The sequence below is a fragment of the Impatiens glandulifera genome, chromosome 3 (genome assembly GCF_907164915.1).
Source record: "Impatiens glandulifera chromosome 3, dImpGla2.1, whole genome shotgun sequence".
Lineage (NCBI taxonomy): Eukaryota > Viridiplantae > Streptophyta > Magnoliopsida > Ericales > Balsaminaceae > Impatiens > Impatiens glandulifera.
Window position 1 is genome coordinate 8531382 of NC_061864.1, and position 27909 is coordinate 8559290.

The 27909-nt window shown below is 35.0% G+C and overlaps 5 protein-coding genes across 6 annotated transcripts; 1 reads left to right on the forward strand and 4 right to left on the reverse strand.

Moving 5' to 3' along the window:
• Window positions 1–1960: 1960 nt before the first annotated feature.
• LOC124932434 (protein PLASTID MOVEMENT IMPAIRED 1-like) lies at window positions 1961–4775 on the reverse strand. Its single transcript, XM_047473061.1, has one exon. The coding sequence runs from the start codon at window positions 4719–4721 to the stop codon at window positions 2118–2120; it is 2604 nt and encodes an 867-aa protein (XP_047329017.1). The 5' UTR covers window positions 4722–4775; the 3' UTR covers window positions 1961–2117.
• Window positions 4776–15388: 10613 nt separating this feature from the next.
• On the reverse strand, window positions 15389–17510 carry LOC124929642 (MLO protein homolog 1-like). Its single transcript, XM_047470042.1, has 12 exons — window positions 17388–17510; window positions 17247–17304; window positions 16923–17149; window positions 16726–16842; window positions 16595–16655; window positions 16431–16516; window positions 16263–16337; window positions 16116–16187; window positions 15964–16013; window positions 15842–15882; window positions 15577–15750; window positions 15389–15486 (listed from the first exon to the last, which is right to left on the reverse strand). The coding sequence occupies exons 1-12, from the start codon at window positions 17508–17510 to the stop codon at window positions 15389–15391; spliced, it is 1182 nt and encodes a 393-aa protein (XP_047325998.1).
• Window positions 17511–19505: 1995 nt separating this feature from the next.
• Window positions 19506–20940, forward strand: LOC124932664. Its single transcript, XM_047473329.1, has 5 exons — window positions 19506–19685; window positions 19860–19935; window positions 20060–20150; window positions 20270–20356; window positions 20611–20940. The coding sequence occupies exons 1-5, from the start codon at window positions 19622–19624 to the stop codon at window positions 20734–20736; spliced, it is 444 nt and encodes a 147-aa protein (XP_047329285.1). The 5' UTR covers window positions 19506–19621; the 3' UTR covers window positions 20737–20940.
• A 25-nt stretch (window positions 20941–20965) lies between these two features.
• Window positions 20966–24505, reverse strand: LOC124932665 (glutamate receptor 3.3-like). The gene is made up of 6 exons (XM_047473330.1): window positions 24035–24505; window positions 22619–23940; window positions 22226–22503; window positions 22018–22049; window positions 21523–21929; window positions 20966–21432 (listed from the first exon to the last, which is right to left on the reverse strand). Exons 1-6 carry the CDS (start codon window positions 24315–24317, stop codon window positions 21055–21057), a joined length of 2700 nt encoding a protein of 899 aa, XP_047329286.1. The 5' UTR covers window positions 24318–24505; the 3' UTR covers window positions 20966–21054.
• A 402-nt stretch (window positions 24506–24907) lies between these two features.
• LOC124932612 (HMG1/2-like protein) lies at window positions 24908–26300 on the reverse strand. Of its 2 annotated transcripts, none has more exons than XM_047473269.1 (8): window positions 26191–26300; window positions 25952–26006; window positions 25760–25855; window positions 25613–25670; window positions 25492–25536; window positions 25318–25398; window positions 25164–25241; window positions 24908–25081 (listed from the first exon to the last, which is right to left on the reverse strand). In XM_047473269.1, exons 2-8 carry the CDS (start codon window positions 25996–25998, stop codon window positions 25067–25069), a joined length of 420 nt encoding a protein of 139 aa, XP_047329225.1. In that variant the 5' UTR covers window positions 25999–26006; window positions 26191–26300; the 3' UTR covers window positions 24908–25066. The 2 variants fall into 2 exon arrangements, with proteins under 2 accessions (XP_047329225.1, XP_047329226.1); XM_047473270.1 differs by having other exon boundaries at window positions 26140–26209.
• Window positions 26301–27909: the final 1609 nt, after the last annotated feature.

Consider the following 27909-nt stretch of genomic DNA (forward strand, 5'->3'; position numbering starts at 1 on the left):
AGATTTTGTAGTTTTTTCTTTATTCTTTATAAAATTCTTTAATTACCTTTATTTGACATTTTTGTTCTTAAATAACATTTTATTTATTTTAACTATCTTTTAAAAAGAAGAAGAGGAAAAGTATTTTGTGGTGCCATCACGAGAGGCTGTCTTCTTATTGTTGATATTTTGTCCAAATTATGAACATTTTGTGGTGTGAGTATGATACATTTTATTTGTTAAGACTTTTTAGAAAGTGATATTTTATTCAAATAAATCTGAAACCTTTTTAAAAATTAATAAGGATTATTAATTTAATAAGAAAATTCTGATTGAACTTAGGTAGGTGTAATTGTCTTGTCAATGTGATAATATTTTGTTAATTTGGCGCATAGATGAGTGGGTTTGCCACTAAAATTTAAAGGAAATAGTTAAAATAATGAAGAAAATATAAGTCAGGGAAACAATCATATAAAACCTTAAATTAAGGTTAAAATAATGAAGAAAATATAAGTTAGGAAAACAATCATATAAAACCTTAAATTAAGGTTAAAATAATGAAGAAAATATAAATTAGGAAAACAATCATATAAAACCTCAAATTAAGGCTTTGTTCTAGTTTGTTTGTGTTATTCTAATAACTTAAAAAATCAAACATCACTCTCACTTTCTTCTCGTCTATTAAATCAATTGATCAAAATATTAAAATAATTTCTATTTAAAATTATTATATTTTACTTTATTTATATATATATAATACATTTTAAATATTTTTATTAAAAAAATTCTAAATCCTCAAAATCATCATCAATCATCATTTTTTTTTCTCTAGATTATTTCAATAACGTCAACCAAACAAACTTATGAATAAAAAAAAATACTTTTTTTTACAAAGAGTTAATTTACAAATAATACAATATAACATCTACACAATCAAAATAATTAAATAATAATTAAATGATAATCTATATATAAAATAATATATCAAATTTGTAACAATTAAATTAAACGAAGATGATCCAATAATTTTAATTTTTTAAGGTGACTCCAAAGACGAAATCGTTTGAGTTCCGTAAGATAAGTGAAGTAAATAGAACAAACCAATTAAGCAATATAAGAATAATCTTTACCAAATATTCTAAGCAACAATAAAAATTGTCTTTGCCTATAATTGGTAAGTAAAAATATTATATCAAGTGATAACTAACCTCTCTATATATATATATATAAGAAAATATTAGAAAGTGCCCAACTTTTTACTTTGGTGATTCTCAACTCTAAAGGGCGTGCAATAACTTCCCGTGTCTGTAGCCAATAGCTAATTTCTGGCTATCTTGATTGACTCTATGCCTTGCTTTCCTGCTGGATTGGTAACTGTACCCCAAAAATCTCTTATTTAGTTGAGAATGTCTCTTTTGTCCGGATCATCCTTACCGATTTTATTGGTAATTGTATTCCGGAAATCTCTTATTTAGTTGGGAAAGTCTCTTTTGTCCGGATCATTCTTGTCGATTTTTACTTAACCTAGTTGTTCAGAAGTAGCTCTAGTTCGATAAAAAGGTAAAAAGATGTTAGAATTTCTTCAATAAGAAAGTATATGATGTCCCCATGAATGAACTCTTTCTAATGCGTGAAGGCACAACAAAAATCCAATTTTCGAGAGTCTTGTCTTAGAGAAAGTTTCAAGGATTGAAACATGGTTAGACCGCTCTATCTAAGAATCCCTCTAGACAAAAAAAAATATATCTTACTAAGGGATAACTAACCCCTCTCTCTATATTCAAAATAATAAAAGAAAGCTCATAAAAATGTAAGAATACCTATAAAAATCCTCTAAATGAAATATCGATTCAAATAACTTATTATTGCATCAATAAGAAATAACTCTATTATCTTTGTTGTTTAAAAATGGATACACATACTAAAAAAAACAAAAAAATAAAAAAATTATGAAAACAAAAGATAGGTACAAGTTCTTACCTACCCACACACAAAAAATATATATATAAAAATCAGCAAAGTCTGGAGAGATTTTTTGTTTACTTACATTAAACAATAATAATTGGATTATTTAAAGAAATAAATCTTATGTATAATAATTGGATTAATGGGTATGGGAAATTAAAAGAAATTGTGTATCAGTTATTGATGATCTTCACATCCGGATTCCTTATATGCTTGAGCCACATATCAGCCACAACTCTTGACGATAAACTCCAAAACAAATCCTGACCCTTGGATATCGATCCGCCGGCGCCGGACTTCCCTCTCTTCCCCAGCCCATAAGCCACCAGCCATTGCATTGAAGTTAATCTCTGCTTCTCGCTGTCCCATGAACTTCTCTTCCCCCCTCCTCCTCCTCCTCTACTCTTCACTTTCATTCCTCCAACATGTAAGCTTGCAATCTTGAATCTCTTATCGCCATCATCATTAACCCTAGCTGCGTTTATAAACGCTATCATTGGTCCTCCAACCGCTTCATACCGTCTCATCGGATCTCTCAACTGCGTTATCACTGTTATAGTCACAGTCGATGAAGAAGAATTTGATGTCATCCATTTCTCCAGCGGAACCGCAGATGCTAATGCCTGATTATCTTTCAATGGTGAAACGTCAAACGGAGCTTCTTCCTCCGACATCTCTGCTTGAATCTTCAACGCCTCTACCGTCATAGCCTCTATTTTCTGCATTGAGAACGCTAGAATCTCTTCTATAGATATCGGCTCTTCTCCGACGTTCCAGAGTCCAGTCGATATCCTCTCCGATCGGCCGATATTCATAGCTGTCGCCATGGTCTTAACCGCAACTATTGTACGGGCAGCGGTTGAACTCGCGCCTTCTTTGCTCCTACCGTCGATTATAGCTGAAGCTAGTCCTTCGAACGCTACTTGTTCGGCGGTTTTGCCTGTGATTTCGTCCATAGGCATTAGAGATGCGATCTCGGAACTTAGCGATTCGAAACCTAGTCCGGCTATTCTTTGAAACAATTCGAATCCGCCGATTGACGAAACGACTAGCGGCTTTGACGTTTGTATTGCGAGTTTCGGACTGTCTTTCCGATCCATTTCGATGTCGAGAGGATTCAATGCGGACAGGTAACCTCCATCCTTTGTTTGAACTACACACCCTAAACCTTTGCCGAGATCAGGTAGATAAACCTTACCTTCTCCATCTCCAGAATATTGATGAAGCTTTTTCAACGAAGGGGAATGATCGTCGATTTGAAGGAATCCTCTATCGTCGTCTTCATCTTCAAGCATTTGAAGGAATTCTCTAGTTACTGTTTCTTCATCTGCTTCCAATCTCTGTGCTGGCTCTTCTACATCCTCTAGTTTCAGAGACTTCTCATCTCCCATCATTGATTCAAGAGCTTTAATCTGTTGCGCAATGGAATCAAGCTCAGACAGCCTGTTCAAGTGAAGTTGATCTTGAAGAACTTCCTTTACAACCTCACTGGAAACCGATCTCTTATCAGAGTTATCCTCCGATTGTGCTTCATTATCAGTAGCACTGTCTGCTGCTCCAGCAGCAGCAGCAGCTTTTTCCTGAAACTCAACTCCTTTCTCTTCTACATCGAAATCCAGGAAATCAACTTCCTCTATATTCGACATTTCCTGCTCTTCTGGTTTCTGAACAATTGTCTCCGGCTCCGGAGCAGGATCATCGAGATTAAGGTCATCGATTCCTTGTAAGTCGGCGCTTGTTCCAGTATTGGATGGCGTCCAGGACGCCTCCGGTCGGCTTGATAGTCTAGGGCTTGGAATGCTGAATGATGCTTTGGACTGTTGACGAGCAGAAGAAGAAGAATAGTTTTTAGGTTTAACAGATTTCTGTTCTTCGGATTGTGAATAAATCCCAATCCCTCCATCTTTCTCCATCAACTGGAATCCAAGCTTTAATACAAGCTCTCCTCCTTTAGCTTTACCAGAGAGATTGAAGCTGGTATCCCACTGTCTTACACGAGTACCTTCAGAATTCTTTTGAACTGATTCCTCAATCATTCGACTGAGATCAACAGAGCTTCTTCCGAAATCAAGCTCATGAGCATCAACAGCAAACACATAGATCAAGAAGGGTCTAGGTTCAAATTTGGGCAGGGCATTTCCAGGGCCAGTGGGTGAGCAATAAACATGGCACCTAATAAACAACGTCTCTTCAAAATCAGCCACCCCTTGAGAAACCCGGGAAGGCATGGTGTGAACTGCGCCATCTTTAGTCTCCTTCTTTCTGACGCAAACAGAGAGTCTGAGACCATTCATGGAAGTAGGAAGGCCCTGAACGCTTACAACTTCAACTGAGAACAAACAGCTCATCTTCTGTTTGGCGATATGAGAGAGTGCCCGAATTGGTTTCCATTTCCAAAGACCACCACTTTTCTTGTCGGAGGAAGATGGGTCGTCTTGAAATTTATTGGTATTGGTGGTGGTAGAAGGCGGAGGAGGAGGTTGTTGTTTGGGTTGGTCGTTTGAGCGGGAGCGCCATGGGGATAATGAGAGGCGTCTAGTTCTGGGCTTAGGATTGATGTTTTGATTGTAGAGATCATTTTTGGGATCGTCTGCTGATGCTGGTGGTGCTGATGAGATGAGTTGAGGGAGGGATGATCGAGGAAGAGCTAGAGAGGCTGTTCTTCTTGCGGCGGGAGCGTGGGATTGGTATAGGGATTGGCTGAGTACTTCAAGTTCGTCCAAGAGTTGGGTATTGGAGGAGGAGTTCCTCCGGGCTGCTGAATATTGTGCCGCCATTAGAGAGTTGTTGAGAAGAAGAAGATAAGGTTGGTTGTTTGGTTATTGAGAAATAAGACAGATTTGTATGGGTAAATGCTGAAGCTTTCTTAGCCAAGAGATATATGTGTGGGCTGCATTGGACATGAAACTCTATTCAGTGTAAGAAGAAGAAAAGAAAAGGATAATATGTGAATACCTAACTAATCTTTGCTATCTCTATCATAACAGATAGATAGTAGATAGATAGATAGAGGAATTAACTCCTGTTTGTATTTTTGTGAGGCCTACCTATCAGAAGAATAAGAAAGTCACAACTTCTTTTTCACACACTCACTCCTTCAAGAAGCTGTTTTCATTGCCTATAATTAATATGCTTTCTATGATCAAGAATTTGCTTTTTTTGCAGAGAATGAGAAAAAAACTTCAAAAATAAAAACTAGCAATCACACCATAAAGTTTACTAAAATTTATGGTTTTTCTTTTTTTTAACAGCAGTTCCAGGTTCATTTGCATTCCCCCACCACACACACATAAATCTAATTTGAAATTTAGTTTTCAAACTATTTTTTTTTAAGTGCGTAAGAATACCAACCAAACCAAATATCGAACCGACCAAACCAAATTCATTATGGTTTCTTTTTTACCAAATCGATCACAACAATTATGTTGGTTGGTTCAACATTAGTGAAACCGTTCAAATCGATCTAATGTTTAAAAAGTAATATTTAAATAAGTCGATAATAAAAATTAAACATTAAACCGACCATGATGAGTAATAGAGAATATCATGAACTAGACTATAAAAATAATAGACAAATTTAATTTTATAATTGTTGATTATTTTGAGAGAAAAAAATATTAGTTATAATGTATTTATATTTTGAAAATTAGTCTAGTGATTCATAAATTATGTTACCAAATTTTATTAATAATATTTGTATTTGTTCATATAAATGAAGGTGTATGGGTTGTTATTGATAATTTAATTTATTTTAACAAATTTGTCAATGGATCAAACGGTTTAATAAACTGACGGGTCTTCTAACCGTTCAAACCAAACTGACAATTTAAAATTTAGTAAATCGACGTCAACGATTTGGATTTACATTTTGGTCAATAAACCGATCAAACCGAACCGCTTACACTATTAACTTATTTTATTCATTATACTATAAAATAATTTAGTTTATTATTTAAACTCATTTATTTTATTTTTAATATTTATCATTTTATTAATATTTATTAAATACATCTTAAATTTAATTATATATTTATATATTTTATTATTATTTTATATAATATAATAAATATTCACCAGATATTTTCATAAGTAATTATTATTACAAATTAATTTAAAATATTTTAATAATTACACAACAATAAAATAATAATTAATAAAAATGATTACAATAATTTTATTTTAAAATTAGTATATTGTTAAAGTACATATTAACCTTCTTAAGAATACTTCCACAAATTTTGGGTATAGAAAAAAAATTTTGTCTTACATTAGTATGGGTTATTAAATAATTATAACCGAAAAACATTGTATAATTTATATGATGGGCTTATTTCCAAAGTTTGGATTATTGCCAAAATCATTCCTAAAGAAATCTATCATACTATGCATGCTTAAGACAGGTAAAGGGAAGGTACTACGCTCAGACACTAGCAATTTATTGGTTTGCTCACGGGTTTTGGCTCCTTTATTTGCTTGGTACTCTTTTTTTTTTTTGCTAAGGAGAATGCAAGAATAAATATAAAAAAGTCTGCTCTCGCAGTTAGGATTGCAACTTTGTAGATTTCCAATAAAAAAAAGCCCCTTTTCCGTACTCTTTCGTTAAATTACTTAATTCATTATTTAAAATATTAAAATACTTTTTATTTTATTTATTTTTTATTTTATCATTATATACCATCTTCACATTCTCAAAATCATTGCAAATCATTATTTTTTAAATAACCCAATTTTTTGAATAACTATAATCCGAACTTGGAAATAATTATAATCCGAACCTGGCCTTAGTATTGACGTCTTTAAGCAAAATGGTCCTTAATTTTTAAAAATTAATTAGTAATAGTAAATATTTGTGTTAATAATTAAGTGAATATTTATTTTGGTGGAACATAAGATATTAAAATGAACTTCACTTTAAGTTTTTTAAATGAGAAATATATTTATTATATTATTTAAATAATAATAATAAATATAAATATAATTTAATAAGATAAATGATACATATCATAGTCTTGAAAATAGCGGCTCAAAGAAACCTTACTGTTATACAAAAGTGTTCAAAAGAGACTTTGCTGCTAACTCAAAGAGACTCTGCTTTTATACCAAAGAGATTTGTCTATTGTACAAATAAGACATTGTTGCTATACAAAGGTCCCTGGTCGGTAAAGTTGAATTCAATTTTAGAGTTGTGAATTGTATCATTTTCTATTTAATAATAAATTATAATATTAATAAAAATGTTAAATATTTAAAAAGATAACTGAAGTGAAGCTGATATGGGGAAATTTGACGAAATGACCTTAAAAACCGGGTTATTTGATCAGGTGGAAATTTATAATTTTTTTTGCGCTCGTGGTGCTTTAATTTTTTTATACGATTTTGCCCTTGTCGCGAAACGCTAAGTCACTTAGCGTTTCGCTAAGTGGATTAGGGGTTTGTATAAATACTCAAATAATTTCATTTCCCTAAATTTCTTTCTCTCTCTTCTCCAATTCTCTCTTTCACTCACGGTGGCCGGCGACGACGGCTGCCGACGGCTCCGTTTCCTCCAATATCCATACAAATCTATACCGATTAGAGCTCTTCTAACCTAACTAATTCATTTATGTTTATCTATTGCCGATTTCTAACCCTAAATCTATTTTGCATGCAGGTTTCTTATTCTAGGGTTTATCTGAGGTCTCCGATTCTAACTATTTGAAGGTCGTCGAGGTAGATCTTCATTTCAGATGTCATAAACAGTTATGTTCTTGTTTACATTTTCTTCATTTCAAAAACCTTTTCATATTTCCTTTATGTCCATCATTTTCTCCGTTTTGTTGATTCTTATTTCTTATATGGTTCATATTGGTTCATGTTTGAGCATTTCGTTAGGTTATTATTTGTTATTCGTTCATATTTGCAGAAAATCTCTGTCTGATAAGAGCGTATGTGTTTCCGTTTCAGATCTGCTTACCGTTTCGCTACGGACTTACCGTTTTGCTACGGACTTACCGTTTCGCTAAGTAGTACCTCGCGATTCGCTAAGTGTCAAGATTTTTTGTTCTTTATAGTTAATCATGAACTTCATTTGACAAGGTATCTACATCACTTCATGGTTATGAAGAGAACTTGTTTTAGTAAAATAAACCTTATAATTTTACATTAATGGAAACATTTAGATTCTTCAGAAAATGCCTTTGAAGAATCTATCATTAATGGAGATCAATGATAGCATCTTCAAAGGCTTTTTCTGAAGAATCTAAATGTTTCCATGTAAAATTATAAGGTTTATTTTACTAACACAGGTTCTCTTCAAAACCATGACTTTGTTGTTGATACCTTGTCAAACGAGATAGATTACCTATGAAACCAATAAAAAATTTTGTACTTGACGATTCGCTAAGTACTACGAGCTCCAGCTAGGAGAATGGTTTGAATTCAATTTCGTTATTAAACAAATATAGTAGCGAAAACGTATTCAAACCATCTTCTCTTAGCTGGAGCTCGTTGACCTTGCGATTCGCTAAGTCCATCCCGATTCGCTAAGTCCCTCCCGATTCGCTAAGTCTCTCCCAATTCGCTAAGTGCCTCCCGACTCGCTACGGAAGTTGAAGAGACGCGCGTACTCACACGCGCTAGACCTTATATATTCAAAAATTTCAGAACATTTCATTTCAACCGCCCAACTCTCTCTCTCTAACCCATTTTCTCTTCACTGAATCTTGTCAAGCCCGATCATTTCTGTTTTCTTCTTGTTCGTCATTAAGGTTTCTTCATTATCATTTTCTGCTTTTTTGTTCATGGGTGGTTTTTGCATGTTAGTGTAATGTTAAGTGTTTCTGTTCAGTATATATTTTTTGCCATTAGGGTTTCTGTTCAGTATATTTTTTTTGCCATTAGGGTTTCGCTAGGTACCTTCCGATTCGGTAAGTACCTAGCGATTCGCTAAATACCTAGTGGTGGCCGATCATTTTCTGGTTTTTTGTTTATGCATTTTGGTCTTTGCATGTTAAGTTTAAGTGTTTGTTTCAGAATTTTTGTTTAGGGTTTTTGCATGTTAAGTTTATTGTTTGTTTCTGATTAGTTTCGTATGGTTAATGCTGTCTTATGTTCAGTTAACGGTTTCGCTCGGTACCTCTCGATTCGCTAAGTGCCTCCCGATTCGCTAAGTACCTAGCGATTCGCTAAGTACCTCCCGATTCGCTAAGTACTTAGCGAATCGGGAGGTACTTAGCGAATCGAGAGGTACCTCCCGATTCGCTAAGTTCTTACGTTATATGTGTTTGTTCTAACATTTTTGATGATGTTGTTTCCTTTTGTAGATGGCAGAAACAACTGTTACTGAGTTTCCCGGTCGGATTTCGTGGAAAAGTGCCCTCACCCTGAAGAAGATTGTTAATAAGTTCGAGGAAATGGATCTTCTGGAGAGTGTGTACAATACCCAGTTCAGATCATTATTCACAGTCCCCCTCTTGCAGTTCTCAGGAAGTATTGTACATCAAATGTTGTTGAGGAGGTTAAGCTCAAACTCCAAGGAGATAACTTTCATGGTGAATGGGCAAAAGCTTGTATTTGGTATGAAGGAGTATGCGTTGGTTACCGGCCTATGTTTCGGCGTTTATCCTGAGTTGGACCAAGAAAAATTGCGCTGTTGTCCACCTCTCTCGGTGAAATACTTTAAAGGGAGCATGAGTGTGAAAATGTGCGACTTCGAGAAGGCTTTTTTCAAATGCAAAGACAAGGAAGATGCATTCAAGATGGGGCTGGTATGCCTGATTTGCCAGTACCTATTCACATTTGATCCAAAAAAAGTTATATTTCCAAAAATACTCAACATGGTGGAAGACAAGGACACTTTCCTCCAATATCCATGGGGGAAGGTCACCTTTAGAGCCACCCTCAAGGGTTTAAACAAGAACATGAAACATCTCTGTACCTCATTTTTTGACAAGAAGGAGAAGGCTGAAGATCCTTATGCTCCTTTTGCATATAACATCTATGGGTTCGCATTGGCACTTCAAGTGTGGACGTATGAGGTCATCGAAAACTTTATCCCTAAATTCGCCAGAAGGAATCTGATTAATGACCCTCTACGCCCAAGGTTGTTACTCTATCATTCCAACAGGAAAAACACATCGATGAAGGTAAAAACTGCCATAGAGACCACGGATGTGACTGAGATGGAAGAGTCCTCCATGGAGATGAGGTTATACAGTGGTGATGTATTTGAGCAAATCGACGAGACAACTGATGATTTTTTTGAGGGATTTACTGATGGGAATGTAATAAAAGACGATTTTGATGAAGATGAAGAAAGTGAACATGAAGAAGTAACTCCGATTCCCCCCAAACCTGCCACGAGGAAGAGAAAGGCTGATGCTACTCTTAAAGAAGCAGTCAACTTGAAGAAGAAGCTTGCTTATGAATCGATTCCGGCCCGCATTCTTACTCCCCCCTCCGCGACCTCAATTCACATGTGCCAATTGGGGATTGCGTATTGTCGGATAGAATCAGGCGAGAGCACAGGGCTTTTATTAAGGATCCTGCAAACTATCAAGTCGCCGAATTCAAAGACTATTATATGGGCGCACCACATAGATATATGCCCGAATGGTCAACAATTGACGATGTCTACATGCCTGTGAACATTAACCAGAAACACTGGATTTTGTGTGTAGCACGTCTTCAAAAGTACCGCATTGACGTGTACGACTGTGATGCCTATCTTTATAAGAATCTGGATCCTTATTTGAAACCCTTCTGCGACATGATTCCATTTATATTCGCAAAGACAATCACTCCTGGTGAGAGGGTAATGTATCCTAATTTCAACTTCGAAGGCCCCATCCAACCAATGACTTACAAACGGTTCCCACACCCCAAAGTGAAAACCGTTGCTGCTAAGGTTGGAGAAGTCCCACGGGCAACAGAGAGCGGGGACTGTGGGGTCTTCACACTAATGTATATGGAACACTTGACCGCTAATCAACCCGTGCACAATGTGACCTTAGAAAACATGGGGTTTTTTAGGCAGAAGATGGCGGTCCGGTTATTCCATCAGATTATGGAACCTTAAACATTATTTTGTGTAAATTGGATAACTTATTGTAAACCTTGATGAATATTTTGGAAGTTGGATGATGTATTGTAAACCTTGATGAATATTTTGGAAGTTGGATGATGTATTGTAAATTATTTTGTGTAAATTGATGTATTGTAAATTGACCCTTCAACCTACAAAAAAGATAAGTTAGTAGCCTTCGTTTCGCCAAGTACTCTTCGTTTCGTTTCGCTAAGTACTTGTCGATTCGCTAAGTGTCACCCGTTTCGCAAAGTGCCTCCCGTTTCGCAAAGTGCCTCCAGTTTCGCTAAGTTAATACTCATCGTTTCGCAAATTTAATACTCATCGTTTCCCTACTCATATACTACTACTACTAGAACATACAACATAAACATTAAACCTGAATTAACAACATAGTATTTTACGCATAGTATCTTACCAGTACCATAGTTCAATTAACAACATATATTACAACATAGTATCTATCAAGCTAAAGGTTCATATTGTTGAGATGATGAGTCATGCTGCTTAGATGATGAAGCTCGTGCAGTAGATGGTGCAGGCATCACTACTTTGCATGTTGCCCTATTATGTCCAAGCCCAGCACATGAGCTGCATCGTCTCGGGACCTTACGGACCTCACCCTGGGATGACCTACGCTTTGTTTGTGGTCTGCATTTCTTAACCTTCACATTTGGTTTAAGACACGAACGTTGCTTGATATGTTCGGGAACATCCCAATTTTCTTCATCACCGGGAGGATAACATGTCTCGGCATATGAATTTATCCAACACTCAGTTGTGTAATACCTGTGTGTAGGGAAAATATAACGAATTATTAATTGGTTAAACAGAATGAACACGTGAGCTAGATATTAATACCTTGAACAGAAGTCATAAGAAACCAAATTCCGACTACGGGCAGCAGCCATTGCATGCGTACAAGGAAGATCCGAAACTTCGAATACTCTACAAGTTCAGTTCATGTCTTTCAAATTGACTTTGAAATGGGACTGATTGTCATGCACATAAAACTCGAATCGGTTAAGCGATTGGAGTGTATAGAATCTGGCCTTCTCGTATCCCTCACGTAACACCTTCTCATAATTTGGAGATAAAACTTCTTCGTGATTAGACGCTCTTTCTCTTCTATCGTTAAACCATTGTTGTATTGTGAATCTTAAATACTCAGCCATTTCTGAAATGGGATACTTTCTGGCTTCCCTGCTCTGACTATTGAAATTCTCAGCATAATTGCTTGTGAGTTGATTGTATCGCTTACCGGGAAAAAATGCTCTACTCCATCTTGGGAACCCAATTTCTTCCAAATAGACAGCAATCCTGTGATCTTTAACCTTAATCTTTTCAAACCACCGATTAAATTCGTGGACAGTGTACGCCCTTGAAGCCGAATCAAACTCCGCATGACACTTATCACTTTTGAATTTGGCCACAATATTCGTCTTTATGTGATATGTGCACGCACCGTGGTCTGCTTCTGGAAAACAGCAGACAAGGTATTAGCGATGCTTGGGTGTCTGTCGGATACGAAGACGAGATCATCAACTAATCTAATTGCGTCTCTCAGTTTTTGCATGAAATAAGTCCAGGAGTTATTATTCTCTGAATCAACAACGCCGAATACGACAGGATATAGTTGCTCATTCGCATCCAATGCAATAGTCACCAATAATTGACCACCCACCTTGTGCTTAAGAAAACTAGCATCAACACATAATACAGGACGGCAAAAGGATTTGAAACCCCTAATTGAGAGGCCTAGGGACATGAACATATACTTGAAGTGGCCGAGCTCGTCTGTCTGTATGTCGGTTATGGTACCAGGATTACACTTCTCCAACATGTAAAGGTATGATGGCAGTATTCCATAGTAATCCTCTACCGTTCCTCGCACCGCTATTAAAGCATTTTCCCTTGCCCTCCATGTCTTATTATAAGTCAAAAATATCCCATAAGTTGTCTGCATGTCTTCAATTATTTTCTTAGGCAAGTGGTTATGATGATGGTCCATGTACTTGCTCTTCACGCACTGCCCAATAACCCATGCTGGTGTTTGCATTTTTTTCTTGAGCCTCGACAAAACTGAGCATGAGTGTTGATGCTCAAATGTCCGGATCTCAAACATCTCATAAAACTTACCTTTCACAGCCCGCAAGCTCCACTTGCATGTCTCATCCAAACATTTGAGTTCCCAAAGATTTTTTCTTGACTTCTCCACTTTGAATTCAAATTGATTGGTCATCGCATATTTATATAGAGCAAGTTGAAGTTCTTTTTTATTTTCAAACAACGAACCGACTTCCAATACGGTTTCACTAGTTAACGTCATCGCAAATGTGGGGTTTGGCGGTGATGTGTCTGTCGGGTCTGTCGATGGTGTACCCATTGAAGATCGTCTTGCACTAGATGGTGTACCCATTGATGATCTTCTTGCACTTGTTGGTGTACCATTTGATGCCTTTCTTGCACTAGTTGGTGTACCCAATGATGATCTTCTTGCACATGGTTGTATAGGTATTGATGTTTTTTCACCACTATTAACATGCAAGTCCTGAGTAAGTGGGATGTGAGGCAAAGAGGTTTCTTCGGCTTCATTTTGACTTTCAACAAAGAATTCCAAGGGTACAACAGGTGGAACAAATTTCTGAGTAAGTTGTGGTGGTAGTATACTTTCTTGAGTTGGGTATGTAAGTAGTGGTATCTTTTCTTTAGTAAACGCTGACTTCTCCACTACAGATACACACAATGGTGACACTGTTCGACCCAAAATCAAGCGTGATAGATATGTGTTCAAATCCCCATCATTATCAATAAAAACAGGTTTTGGATTTCTGATATTCGGAATATCATACTTCACTTGGAGCACTAAATCGTATGTTGATATCTGGAGATTAAGTCTATCGTAGAGTATATCAAGTAATTCAGCATAACGAGTATTTTGGGGTAGATCAAATGTTTTGATTGAAGATGCATCAAAATACAGTATTCCATCAGCATCAAGTTTCCACTCTCCATTATAGAAAACGAAAACTTCAGCTGCAATAAAAAAACATGATTTGATTTAGAGACGGATAATTAATACTTCGCGAATCGCTAGGAACTTAGCGAAACGGGAAGGCCTTCGCGAATCGTAAGGCACTTAGCGAAACGAGAAGTCCTTCGCGAATCGTTGGGCACTTAGCGAAACGGGAAGTAAACCCTAATCAATCTCAGAAACCGAACATCAATAAAACATGCTTCAAATACTTCAAATAGACGTACCTATTGGAACAGTGCTCGTGCACGTCGTCGAGCTCATAGTGGATTTCGAACGAACTTCGCCGCCGAGATCTCCGACGAGTTCGCCGCCGCCGCCGGAGTTTAGAGAGAAGGAGGAGAAGAGCGGGAAGAGAGAGAAGGAGAAGAAAAGAAATGAAAAAAAAGTACGGAGGTTATATTAAATAGTAAGGGTAATCTGGACATTTCACATATCGTCACTTCGCGAAACGCTAAGTGACTTAGCGTTTCGCAACAAGGGCAAAATCGTCCAAAAAAAATAAAATCACCACGAGCGCAATTAAATTATCAAATTACCACCAAGTCAAATAACCCGGTTTTTAAGGTCATTTCGTCACATTTCCCGTGATATGAATTGGTTGGTTGGGAGAGAAGGTTTCTGAAAAAGTTAATTCAACTTAGCCAACCCAACCCATTAATATATACATTTGCAAAATGAAACCATTTTATAAAAAGTGATTCTAAAAGAATTCAAATTCCGCATTTTAAGTAACTCTCAAGGCTTCTCAAAGGAAAAATCGATGTGATGATTTTCGTAAAAATTCCTCCGAGGAGGAGGCAGCGGATCGGATTGTGGTGCGTGAGCAGGAGATGGGTCGGTGGTATCGCGGTCAGGTGATGGGGGAGCACCATTGGAGGACCTGTGGGCATATTTGTGAAGCAAGTGTATCGGCGATGAAGACGATGAAACATTGCTCTGGTTATCAATCTCCCCACCACTCATCATCATCATAGAAGAAGAAGACGAAACAACATCTGCTCCATTTCCTGTTTTCCTTTGCTTCTTTCTATCTTTAGCTGTTTTTCTCCATTTCTGCAATGCCTTGGCCGTTTGCTCCTCAAATATTGCTAGCTTTAAATGCGATCCCATCTGCATAATTGAATTGCATTGCATATTTGGTTAAGTAAATCATGTCAGAAAACAGAGTATATATATATATATAAATCATACATACTTGAGTGACAAGAGCATAAAGAGGGAAAGTGATATAGCTGCATATGAACTGAAGTGCCACTCCCAATATCACTCTAGCCAATGCCATCCCCATGTCATTGTGTAGACATGATTTCAGCCCGAATTCATACTGCAATTTTCAACCCTTCTTTCTATTTTAGCTCTCTCTGCATTATTAACTTAATAAAAAGAAGAAGAAGAAAAAGACACCCACCCATATCCATAAGAACAATGCAATCTGGAAAGCATTCTGCAAGAAAACAAAATTGAGAGAGTGACGATGATTCATAGAAATCTAAGATGGGGGGGATTGGTGAAAAGAGTATATATATATATATACCTGTAGTGAGGTGAAATGGATCAAGATCAAGATCCAGTGAGGGCTGTTGAACCAAAAAAGACTGTTGCTTGGCTCCACCACCGGAACTCCTCTGATAACTGTCGTCTTCTCTTGTATTTGCTCTGCCATTTCCATTATCACCATCTCCATTTTTGTCCCAACCAATACAAGTACCTGAAAAACAACACAAACAAACAAACACATTTATGGGTACTCAAATTCTATATTATTAATACAAATTAATGAATGAATCCAATCATCTTACCACGAGTGGAACTAGGGCAATCCATGTAAGCGTGTACCAATCTGCAAATTTTGCATCGAAGGAAATTGATACAAGTTTTTTTTATCGATAAAATTGATTGATAATTTATTACTTTTACTTACTGTATACATTCAGAAGCAGCAATGTGATGGCAAACATCCATAGTGGAATACTGTAATTAATACAAAACTTACAACTTTTATATGTAATAAATCAAAATCAGGGAAGGAGACAAAGAGATAAAAAAATTAAGTCACCTTATCCCAACTACCACCTTGAAGTCATCTTGCATAGATCTCTTCACATATTTGTGGAAATCAAATTTGGTATTTTGAGCAAAATGTGCCTAAAAGTTAATAAAACAACACAGATTGAGAAAGTTGAAAGTAGAGATGAATTTGTAAAATTAATCAACTCTCACATTGATAAATCCATGTCGAATGGTCATGTAGTCCACTTTGGTTACGGAACCAAAAAACATCCTGAAAAATGCCACCTATTCCCAAAACCCACAAAAACATAAATTACATAGCATTTTCGGGGTTTGATCCCATTTCAAAAAAGTAATTACTAATGGGTTAACACTTACAATCCATCTGATCCCTGGAATTGTGGAGAATCGGCCATGGCGCTTGATGAATGAAGTTTGATGAGTAAATCTGAATCTTGAAGGATCTATATTCACCACCAAAAAAATCAGCACATAATATACCCTCTCTTTTCTTTTGGTTTGGTTAGTTAATTTGGTTTTACCATTTGTGAACTCGTATTCTAAAGAGGATGTCTCGATCTCCCAAGCCTTCCATTTCTTGACCTGCATTGCATGACACAATCAGACGCAATTCAAAGGCAGTTATGAAGAAGAAGATGGAGTCAGTCATCACCTTTGCCTGCGATAGAGCTAGAATGGAAATGCTATAGAGAATGTGGACAATAGCAAGCATGAAGAGAAATATATGGAGCTGGTGAATCCCATAGTACGAAATCAATGACTCCTTATCCTAATAAAGGAATCAAACCTAAGCTTTCAAACAAATTGTGTAACGAAACAAAGACATTCATTCACTCATTCATTCTTTACCTTTCCACACACATCCCCTGTTCCATCATCTTCTTTGTCGGCTAGTATTCTACGAAAGACTTGATCTTGAGCCACGGAAAGCAGTTTTCTCCTTTTGGAATCATTTTTGTTGTGGTTCTTGGCACAAGGAAGCATGAAATGTCCAACACTCTGAGGAATGCATATGTTTGGAATGAATCTCGTCCCAACAGTCAACAACAATGATATGAATCCCAATGTCATCAGCTCTGAATTATGCAGAGATCATAATCATGTTAATGTTAATCAATTAATAACTCCTATAATCTATTCACTAGATATTCAAGATATATAGATGCTGCTGACCAGACTTTATCTTCTCTAAAGCTTCTATCATTCCTCTGTTCTGTCGTTTCTTGAACACCTGTGAATGTGATCACCAACAATTATACACAATAAAGATGATTATTTCCAATAATTATAACAAAAAAGTTGTTAATTGGTTACTTTTTCAAGATATTGAATCCCATGCTCAATAAGAATGGAAATGGCGACAAAAACCAAGCAAACCACTGCAACAGCCCAAGTGGGCGTCTCCTCTAAAGACCTCTCTACTTTCTTAGAAGACATAGCTAACTAATCTGGTCTCTCTTTTACTTACATATATAATGAAAATGGAAATCATGTATTTATTTATTATGCATGAGCAGATAACACGGTTTGGAAGATGAACCAAATACAAATACACAAATATTATAATGTTTTTGGAGTTTATAAGGTTGTCATTTGGTGTAAAAAGAATTGTAAATATTGGCAGATGAAGACATGATGATGTATTAGTTAATTAATATGGGGACTATGGCCGGCCTTCTGTGGGAAATTGCTTGGTTAACGATGGATCAGTGTGTTCAAATTATGATTTTGACATAATACATATTAATAATGGAGACGAACATAACTATGTTTCACTAATTTGGACATGAGTTAACGTTGATTTAGTCATCCTATCCTATGATCACTATTCACAATGGATTTTTTGGTTTGTATTGTAATGTAAAATAAGATCATTTTGGTTCCTAGCATAATTAATTAATTAATGATGTCTTTAATTGTGTCATTTTGTTTGTTTAAATATTGGTCATATAGTTTTCACCAAATTTCTTTATTTGACTTGGTCTTCAGCTTTTTGATTGCCAATCATATTAAAAAAATTGTGCAATATAGAAAAAGTAGTCATTACTCTAAATTCAGCTTAAGTTCTTTGTAGTGGAAATTGAATCGATCAAATGATTTTTTGGGCACTAATTTTGGTATTTAGAACTACCATATTTTATTAAATCAAATAACAATATTTTCATTAAAAATAATATATTGAGAATAAGGATGGAAAGAAAACTTGTAATTGAGAAGCAACAAACTAAGATATCTTACGTAGAGCTGAATTAGGTTTTTTCGGGTAATTGAGAAGCAACAAACTAAGAGATCAAACAATCTTGTATTATTTTGCTACTTTTCCCTTTCCCCTCTATTAAGAAGTAATGAAAATAGGTTTATCCTAAAAATGATCTTACATCTAGCCATTTCAATTATGATATTTAAGCTTAGAATGTTTCATAATTCGGTTAAGTTGGGTTGGGTTAAATTAGACCACTTACAATCTAATCTAAGGGCATTCTTATACCTAAAATCCAATACAACTGCCCGCAAACTCATTTTGAGTTTTTTACCATTTTTTTTGTATCCACAAAATGTAAATATGTAGTTTAAATTATGTTAATTTTATATATTTAGTTTTTTTTATATAATTTTTTATATTTTTAATTATATATATATATATATGTTTACTTTTTTGTTTAAATTATTTATTAATAATTAATTTATCATAACTTTCTTTTAATGGAGTGAGTTTGAATGAATATTAGGGTTTAATTTGTAAGGTTTATAAATACATATATAGTATTAAAAAAAATTAAAAAGTTTGTGTCAAAAAGAATATTTTGAAAATATTATTTTAATTTTAAAATTGAATTTAGGTTGAAAATAAATTATTGTTTCATTTGAAACTTAGTGCATTTTAAGTTTAAGAGTGAATATTTAGGTTGAAAATGATATTATGTTAGGGTTGATTGTTTCATTTAGGGTGTATGATTATAAAATGTAATTTATTTTTTAGAAATAATTGTTTGGCGAAGCTTTGGCATAGTAAAAGATGCAAATAAAAATCTCTTTCTTCAATTTTAATGTCTTACATAGTGGGATTGTCATTGATGCAGGTATGAAAAAACATATAAAAATGAGTTATGTAATATTCTATTCAAAAGTTATTCGGAAGCCTTATTTAGAGTTTTTATTCTAAATTAAATTTGATTTATTTTTGACATATTTTATGGCTGTATCTAATTATCCATTTTGAATTTTATTGAATAAAAAATAGTTATAAATAATTATTTTTAGTCGAAAAATAATAAAAGTGAGACAATTGAGTCACATTTATAAGATTAAGAGCAAATTTAGCCAAGACTAATTTTAGTGGACAAATTAACTATAATGTGTTGGAATAAATGAAATAATAATATATAATGAAACAATGTGTAAAAAATAAAATATTAATAAAATTGAGTTTGTGAACATCGATTTCATCGAAGTTGGCCTCTCTCTCTCTCTCTCTCATTGAATCACTCACGTAGTATTCTCGTGGAACACCAAGATCGATCTATTTGCTTGCAGATTGTTCAGTAGACATGTCTTCTCTATCAAATGCACTGCTTTTACCCAACAATCCGGCGGCTGTTCTTTCCCGTTCAGGTGATCTTTCTTCTTTTCTTTCTTTCTTTCTTGCATTTTCATTATTTGTTTATGTTGAATAAGAAAGAATACTGCTTTGTTTTACTGCGATCGATCGAGGAGAATGTTTCCAGATTCATTTCAACAACTGATTTCTTCTTCCTTCACTTCACTTCTTTTGTTTGGTGGTAGTAGGCTCTTCTTCTCCACTTAAGAAACTGCAAATCTCCACTTTGAAGAAGAAGGGATTCACTGTTCAGGCTTTCTACAGGTATATATATATATATATATATATATATATATATATATATATATATATATATATATATTTCTAAAGCTTTTGCTCTATCTATATTATACTGTTTTGTTTTTGATGATGATGATGATGAATGTAGTGAAAGAGAAAACAATTCCAGTTCGTTTCTTAATGGCTTTATATTGGGAGGAATTGTTGCTGGTACACTCGGTTTTGTATATGCCCCACAGGTTCTACTTAATACTTGCTTTCTATCTATGAATCATTCAATTTTTTATTTTTTTTGTTTATTTCAGATTTCTACAACAATTAGTTGATTGTTGAGTTGATGAGGTTGTTCTTGTTGCAGATCAGTAAGACTCTTGCTGGAACAGACAAGAAGGAGATAATGAGGAAATTGCCCAACTTCATCTATGATGAGGAAAAGGCCTTGGAGGTCACATTTCCTCCCTTTTAACAACTTCTACGCTTTTACTGTTTTTGTATTACCGGATACTTTAAGATGTTGTTGTCGAATCTCATCATCTTAGTAATAGGGTTTTTTTCTCAATGATCATGATCATGATATACTTCTTTTAGATGGTGATCTACTTTTGTGTAATATAGATTTTTCACATGATGATGATAGACGAAAAGTTGGTAACAAAATGGCCTAATTAACCTATGATTTGTGTGATACAATCTTTGCAGAAAAAGCGTCAAGTACTTGCTGATAAAATCCAACAACTGAACACATCCATAGATGACCTTTCAGTTCGGCTCCGAACTGAGGATTCCCCAGATGAAGTTGAAGTCCTAACTAACGAAGAACTTTAAGCCGCCTACAACAAGATCTTGAGAGTGAGTGAGTGAGAGGGCTAAAGGATTCTTTTTTTTCTTTCTATTGGTTGGGTAAGTTTGTTGCTTTCTTTCTACTATATGTAACATTAGCACAACAACCAAATGGAAGAGGATTTTCAGCAACAAACATAAGCAAGCTACTCTTATGACCAAATAAAACAACAAAAATCAATTATATTATTTCACTTCCAGTTTTAACCAAATTTACACAACAAGAGCAGTTACATTAAGTATAGCCTTTTCACTATCTATTGAACCCCCTCTTCTTCATGTTTCTCTCTTTGTTTTATTCTTTTATGTATTCTCACCATCCATCTCTTGTTTCTTCTTCCCTTCAACTGAATTATCTTCCTTCTGATCAATCAACGACAGTAACATTCTGAAACGCCCTGAAAGCGAGCTACTCGAAGCTCGAATAGACCCTCCAAACCGGTAGATAAGTTTCACAAAATAGACTATGATAGATAATAGACAAGCAGACCCACATAAGAGAAAGAGACCAACAAAACTATACAGGTTAAGACGGTCAGACTCAATGTCAACATTTTCCTCCGAGCCACACCCGCTTCCAGGCAACCATTTCTCATGAATTCGCTGCAGATCCCCGTTTTCCGATAACGTCAGAATTGCAGTTGAGATGTCAACTGCTAATGGCGAGTCTCGAGGGAATGCCTATATATATTCACATACATATTCAAAAATTATATTTAGAAACAGAATGTTGTTTTGTTATTGGAGGATGACAAAAAAACAATCACTTACAAAGCCCCAACCACTTTTTGTGAATTCTTGACCAACAATCCGGAACTTGCACTGTCCAGATAAGAAAAGCTCAATATAAGGGAGTTCATCAACAATAGCCAGAACACCACCTTTTTCCGGACCTAGTTGAAGAGCTTTGACATATTCCTCTGGACTTCCAAGTTCAACTAGCCTAGATTTCGCTATACCAATCTCCTCCATCAAGTAATGTTCAACAAACGACCCCACTTGGTAACCAATAGGAGCGTCGCTCTTTTTCAAGTCATCGATACCCCCTATCGGAGAATGCAGTAGCTGGACTGTGAGGATTGTTGTTAAACTCGCGATATAGCTTGAGTTTATTATCAGTACCACAAATAGCCAAATTAATAGAACTGCTCGACCCACAGTGCTCACAGTGTTCTCTCCTGCACAGACAGAACCAAGATACATTGGAGCTTGAAAATATATCCATTTAAAAGTATGTATAGTAAGAAATGTTGAGAAATTACTCACTATGAGAAAAGAATAGAGTTGAAAGACTAAACCTGAAATCAAACAACACATCAAATATAAGTGAGGAAAGCATTATAATCCAAGATGAAGATTACAGTTTTTTCTAGATAAGCCTAGCAAAGTTTCTCCACCACAATGAACCCAAATTTCAGTCGAGTTGTTATGAGCTTGAGAACTAAAATAAAAGAATTTAAAAAAGGAAACTTACCATAAGATGGTTATAATCTGTTGTTTTGGGGTTCCTCTAAATTCGTCGTTTAACCTGTGTTCCAATATCCAAATTACAATGCCAATAAAAATGAAGAAAGCAGCCGTGACACCCCACAATTTTGGAGAAAACGGCTGAAGAAAAGCCCATGGACCCGTATTCGATTTCTTGAACGAGGTCACAACAACAAGTCCCGACGAGGCATAAGGCAGCGTGAAATCCACTATCTTCGTCCTATTCGTGACAATAGCTATGTCACCAACAGCAGCATCAAAATACTGTGAATCAAAACAAAACAAAAAAATCAAAACAAAACAAAAAAATCAAAAGAATGTGAGTGAATCATCCATCCATCACAATTGAAATAGAAAATGCTCTATAATTCAAACTTACACCGTTTGCCATCAAACGCACAAGTTCTCTGTAACTGGGGTTCTTCTTTCCATCTCCATATGGAATGAACTGATAAGGAACTGCATAAGGCAAGAGGTTTATAGCAGCCTGAAATACGTCTATACAGAAGCCTTGGAAATTATTAGTGCCTTCCACCTTTGACAAAAACTCACGAAAACTCACTCTATTCGGTATCCCAACTCTCAATAATTTCCCATGGTTCGGGAAAACCCATCCACGTGGCTTCATAGTCGTCTCTCCAGGCCATATAACGCTAAACAATTTATTGGTGGAGTTTGTTCGCCTGGAATTGATAGTTTCAGGAGGAACTGTAGATAATCCTGAATGATTTGACCAATAGCCTACCCTTCTATAACCATTTCCAATCACATTGATAACATCGAAAGCAGGATGAATCAGAGATCTATCAGGACTAAATTTGATTGAACCTGTCAAACCAGTAAAATTGGTCTGCAGTATTTTCTCGAGCAGGAGAGCTCCTCCATCGAAAACCTTCAAGTCTTCTTCTCCAAACGTATGAAAGTTTGGATTGCTGGAAAATGAAATTATGCCGCCATTGTTGAGGAACAAGTTGATAGCATGAGCAAGCATCCATACAGTATCGTATGCATATAGGCCGTAAGAATTTAAGCCTATAGAAGAACCGCTAGTCAGCTTATCCCATCTAGACAAGAAAGCCCTCTTTTTATCTGAATCGGGAGTATGATGACGCAAAACAATAACTCCCTGAATAGCCTCCATTATCTCCGATGGAAGAGGAGAAGATGTATCCAAAACAGAAGATAACCAATCGGTGGATATCCAGACAAATCCTTCATTCGTCATTTGAAGATATTGGGCGACGGAAAATATCATGAAACCCACACTGGGATGAACATGAATAATGATGATCCGAGTATCCAATAAGCCTACCTTAACCAGAATATCCATAATCCTACTCCGATTGAATTCTGATCCCGGGGAAATGCCAACCTTGTACGAGATTCTACAGCGCTTGGCGGCCATTTCATCCTCTAGATGAGAGACACCGTTCCTTCCATAATCGTCGTCGATGAAGATGACGACGACTTGTTTCCAGCCATAATAATCAACTATTTCAGCAATAGCAGCCATCTGGTACGAATCAGATTGTGTTGTCCTGAGGAAATAAGGGAACTGGAGAGAGGAGAGAGTAGGATCCGTAGCTGCAAATGACAAGAGTGGTATTCGCAGTTCATTGGCGATATGAGAAATCGTATGCGCAACGACAGATGACTGTGGACCTATAATACCAACAACTTGAGTCTTCATGAACTGCAGAGCTGCAATCAGTCAGTCACAGAAGCAAATTTCAACTCAACTCAACTCAACTAAAAGTTTAAATGAAACAAACCAAGAGAATATTACTACTACTACCTCCAAGCAAGCCTTGAAATCCGTTGCAGTTGGAATTTTGCATATGAAGAACAAGTTTGGTTCCTTGAAGAAGACTCGAATCTGAATTAACATCCTTGACAGCCTCCTCGATAGCTATCTTGGCAACTGCACCAATGGTGGAGTTAAATGAGAAAATGGCGCCAATGTTCACCAAAGCCGGCCTCGAAGCAACAACCACCTTCATGTTTGAACTGAACCCAATTTGAGTAGAGAGAAACAGAACAAGTATGGATGATCTAATGCCGGCGGCGGCAGGAATCATGATCGCAAAACTGATCGCGCTCGTCCCTCCCAAATGTTTGGGGAGGGAGCTGCTGACAGTATTAATATATATATATATAAATAAATAAAAAAGCCATGATTCGAATACAGTGAGTGATCAAATCAAATCAGTAGCACAGGAGAATTCGTGAAGCTCAAGTTCTCAGCAAGCATCGAATATGTAATTTAGGGTGTCAATCTGCTTTCCTAGCTGGTGTATTAGTTTATCTACATGGGCATCTTGAATTTTACGCAAATAGTATCATAGACAGCATATAGCATATAATCTGAGGGATTTATTAAAGGAAACATGACATTTGTGGAGGAATTAGAATAAAATAGACTAGAAATAGAATCACTTTTTGATTAAACAATAACAGCAATATTAATGTTAATAAATACATTTCATACTATAATCTTGATTTACCCATAACAGCATTTGATCGCAGTAGTGGGAAGAATTATCATATTTCCTGTGAAAGAAACCTGTTCTTCTTCCATAACAAGCAAGAAACAAGAGATGATTCAAGAAGAACAGATCACCAACCATCACAAACATATATAATGTATGAAGAAAAACTGATGACTGTAGAAATCAGACAGTTGTATATTCTAAAAGATATGAGTTCTTAATCCAATGGCAAACAAAGCATCCGGATTGACAAGTTACAATAGAAAAGTAACAAGAACATTGAATGATATAATATGGTCAGTATTTTATCTTCTAGACTGCTAAAGATCCAGGCTAGTCTAATCATCTCCCTCCTGCAGAAAACAAGCAAATTGATATCTAAGAGATTGAAACACATTGAAGCAGCAAAGTAATTAGGATTATAAAATAACATACATCACCGCTTTCAGCATCATCTTCATCATTGACCTCAGACCTAGACTTGTCAGATTCTTCTTCAGCTTTACCTCCAGCCTGATGATTTCAATTGTCACAATCATATATCTCAATTGATCAAAAGTGAGAGCAAAGTAATAAGACATTATTATACCAATTTTCTGTTATATGCCTCCATCTTCTTCTCATATTCAGCTTTTCGCTTCACTGCTATTTCCACAAATGACACTTTCTCCTACATTAATTGAATATTGTAAGAATCCATGCAACAATGCATTTGAAGCACAAACAGAAACAAACATTTACTGATCAAGTAGTTTCAACTTACAGATTCAGACATGGACTTCCATTTCTCTCCACCAGCCTTACCAACCTATAACCAGTACAATAAGATCCATGTTGAACATAAATACAGAATCATATAATGTATAAGGAGTCTAGTTGCTTACAACTGATACAGCTTTGTTTTCCGGATGCTGTTGCTTGAAAATCGGCCTGAATTCCTCCCTTCAACAAGCAGAATTATGCAAATGAATTCAGAAACAATAAGAAGAATCAATGACAGAAACAGAACAAAAAATAGGGAGTTGTCGTACATAAAAACGAAGAAAGCACTTGGAGGTCTCTTAGGCTTGTTAGGATCCTTCACCTTGCCTGCTTTCGATCCTTTGCCTCCTTTCTTAACAGCAAGTCTATCGTGATCAAATGTCAACTCAATCATTAAGAGACGCAATCGAACGGTTATTCTACGGAACAAACAAACAAATAGATAGATAGATATTACTCACTTGGAGTCGTTCCTCTTGGACTCCGCTTTCGATTTGCCTGCTTTCATGACGAAACCTGTAGCAATTGTATGAAAACATCAACATATGATAGAAAATCGATTGAAACGATAAGCAAACAAAACAAATGGAAGAAGAAGGATCGAGAGAGGGAGAGCGAGATAGAGAATCCATTGAAACAGTAAACGAACCAGAAAGAATGGAAGAAGAATGATAGAGAGAGGGAGAGAGCGATAGAAAACCTCAAAGTGCAGTTAGGGTTTGGAGATTTGAAAAGGCGGACGAGGATCAAATAGGAGAAAAGACTACGAGAGAGAGAGAGAGATGAGAGGAGGTATTTGTGGAGAATATGGGGGACGAAAAAAGGGGAAGGGCAGCGGCTGATTTAGGCGGGAATTAGAATGTTAATTTAAAATTTTATTATAATCATATTTTGAAATTTTCACAATTTTTGGATATTAATATTAATGTTTTACCTTAAATTATTTATTATATAAGGTGAAAAATCTTGAATTTATGAATTTTAATTATATACAATAGAATTTTTGTTTATAATATTTGAAAAAAATATTATATTTATCTATGACTCAGTTTAGGTTATGTCAAAATATATTGTATTTATTTAATTAAAAATAATATAAAAGGTTGCTTGTTTAGAATATATATATTTCATATTTTTATTTAATGATTTTATTTAAAATAATAAAATATTATAAATTTATACATTTATTTACAAGTTTTTAATAAAATTAATAGCTTTAATATATATATTATTTATAACTATAAAAATCAAACATAATTTCAAATAAAATATTTTTAAATAAATATTTTATTTTAAAATTAATATATATATATATATATATATTAATGTAAAAAATTAGAATTACATTTCAACCTTCACTTCCATTTGAAATGTTATGGGTGGGAGAAAACATTATCTTTTATCACTTACAAATCACTTTTATCTTTATTATATATTTTATATAAAACTATTACTAAATAAATATCAAATAGATAAAGACATGAAAAAAATTAAAAACACGTTACCAACATATTATCGAGTTAATAGATTTTTAAAATAACTAATAACTCATTAACCTACTCCACCGACTTTTCAGAACGAATATTAAAATCATTAAAATAATAGTATTATGGATGATACGTATCGAACGATTACGATCATTGACAGTTTGGTGATTTCTCACTAATTAAATAATTTTAAAAAAATAATCGAAATGATAATTCAAATATGTATTAATATCATATTAGCCTCATCAATCCAAACTTTGAAATAATTACTCAAAGACTTAATCATCACCTAGTGAATCTCAATCATAATGCACAAAATACTTAATATACTTATAATGCAACTATTTTTCATAATGTCACAAAAATCTCATGAGACGCCATATAGAATAAGGAGGCTCTTAACTACACAACCATCAATTACATATATCTCTAAAATTAATTGATTCATCTTTTAAATTTTAGTCTCACTCAAACAATATGTCACAACCAATATTTCTCAATAATCACTTACTAACGTTTATCTTCATACCATCATTGATTTCATAAACGTTTTAATAATAATCTTTTTCAATTATTGATAAAATATAATCGGAATAATATTTTCTCGGCTTCAAAACACATTTTCCTTCTTGCATATAACCATGCAGTAAATTATTTGGTTTCTTCAACTGACAATGTTGATAGTTGTTCGATGAAGAAGGGCTTTATTAGGAAGTATACGGAAGTGGGATCTCACGCACATCATACAACTTTCGTCTTTAATTCAATGACCTCTCTCGAGTGAAGTTATTTCAATCAACATCATATTATCTATCAAAAAATTATATTAAAATATATTCTCATTGACATCATAATCTAACTCAAAATCCATCGATTTATCATCAGACATATTGTGAATGAAAACAGACAATTTATTTTTTTACTATTTCGGG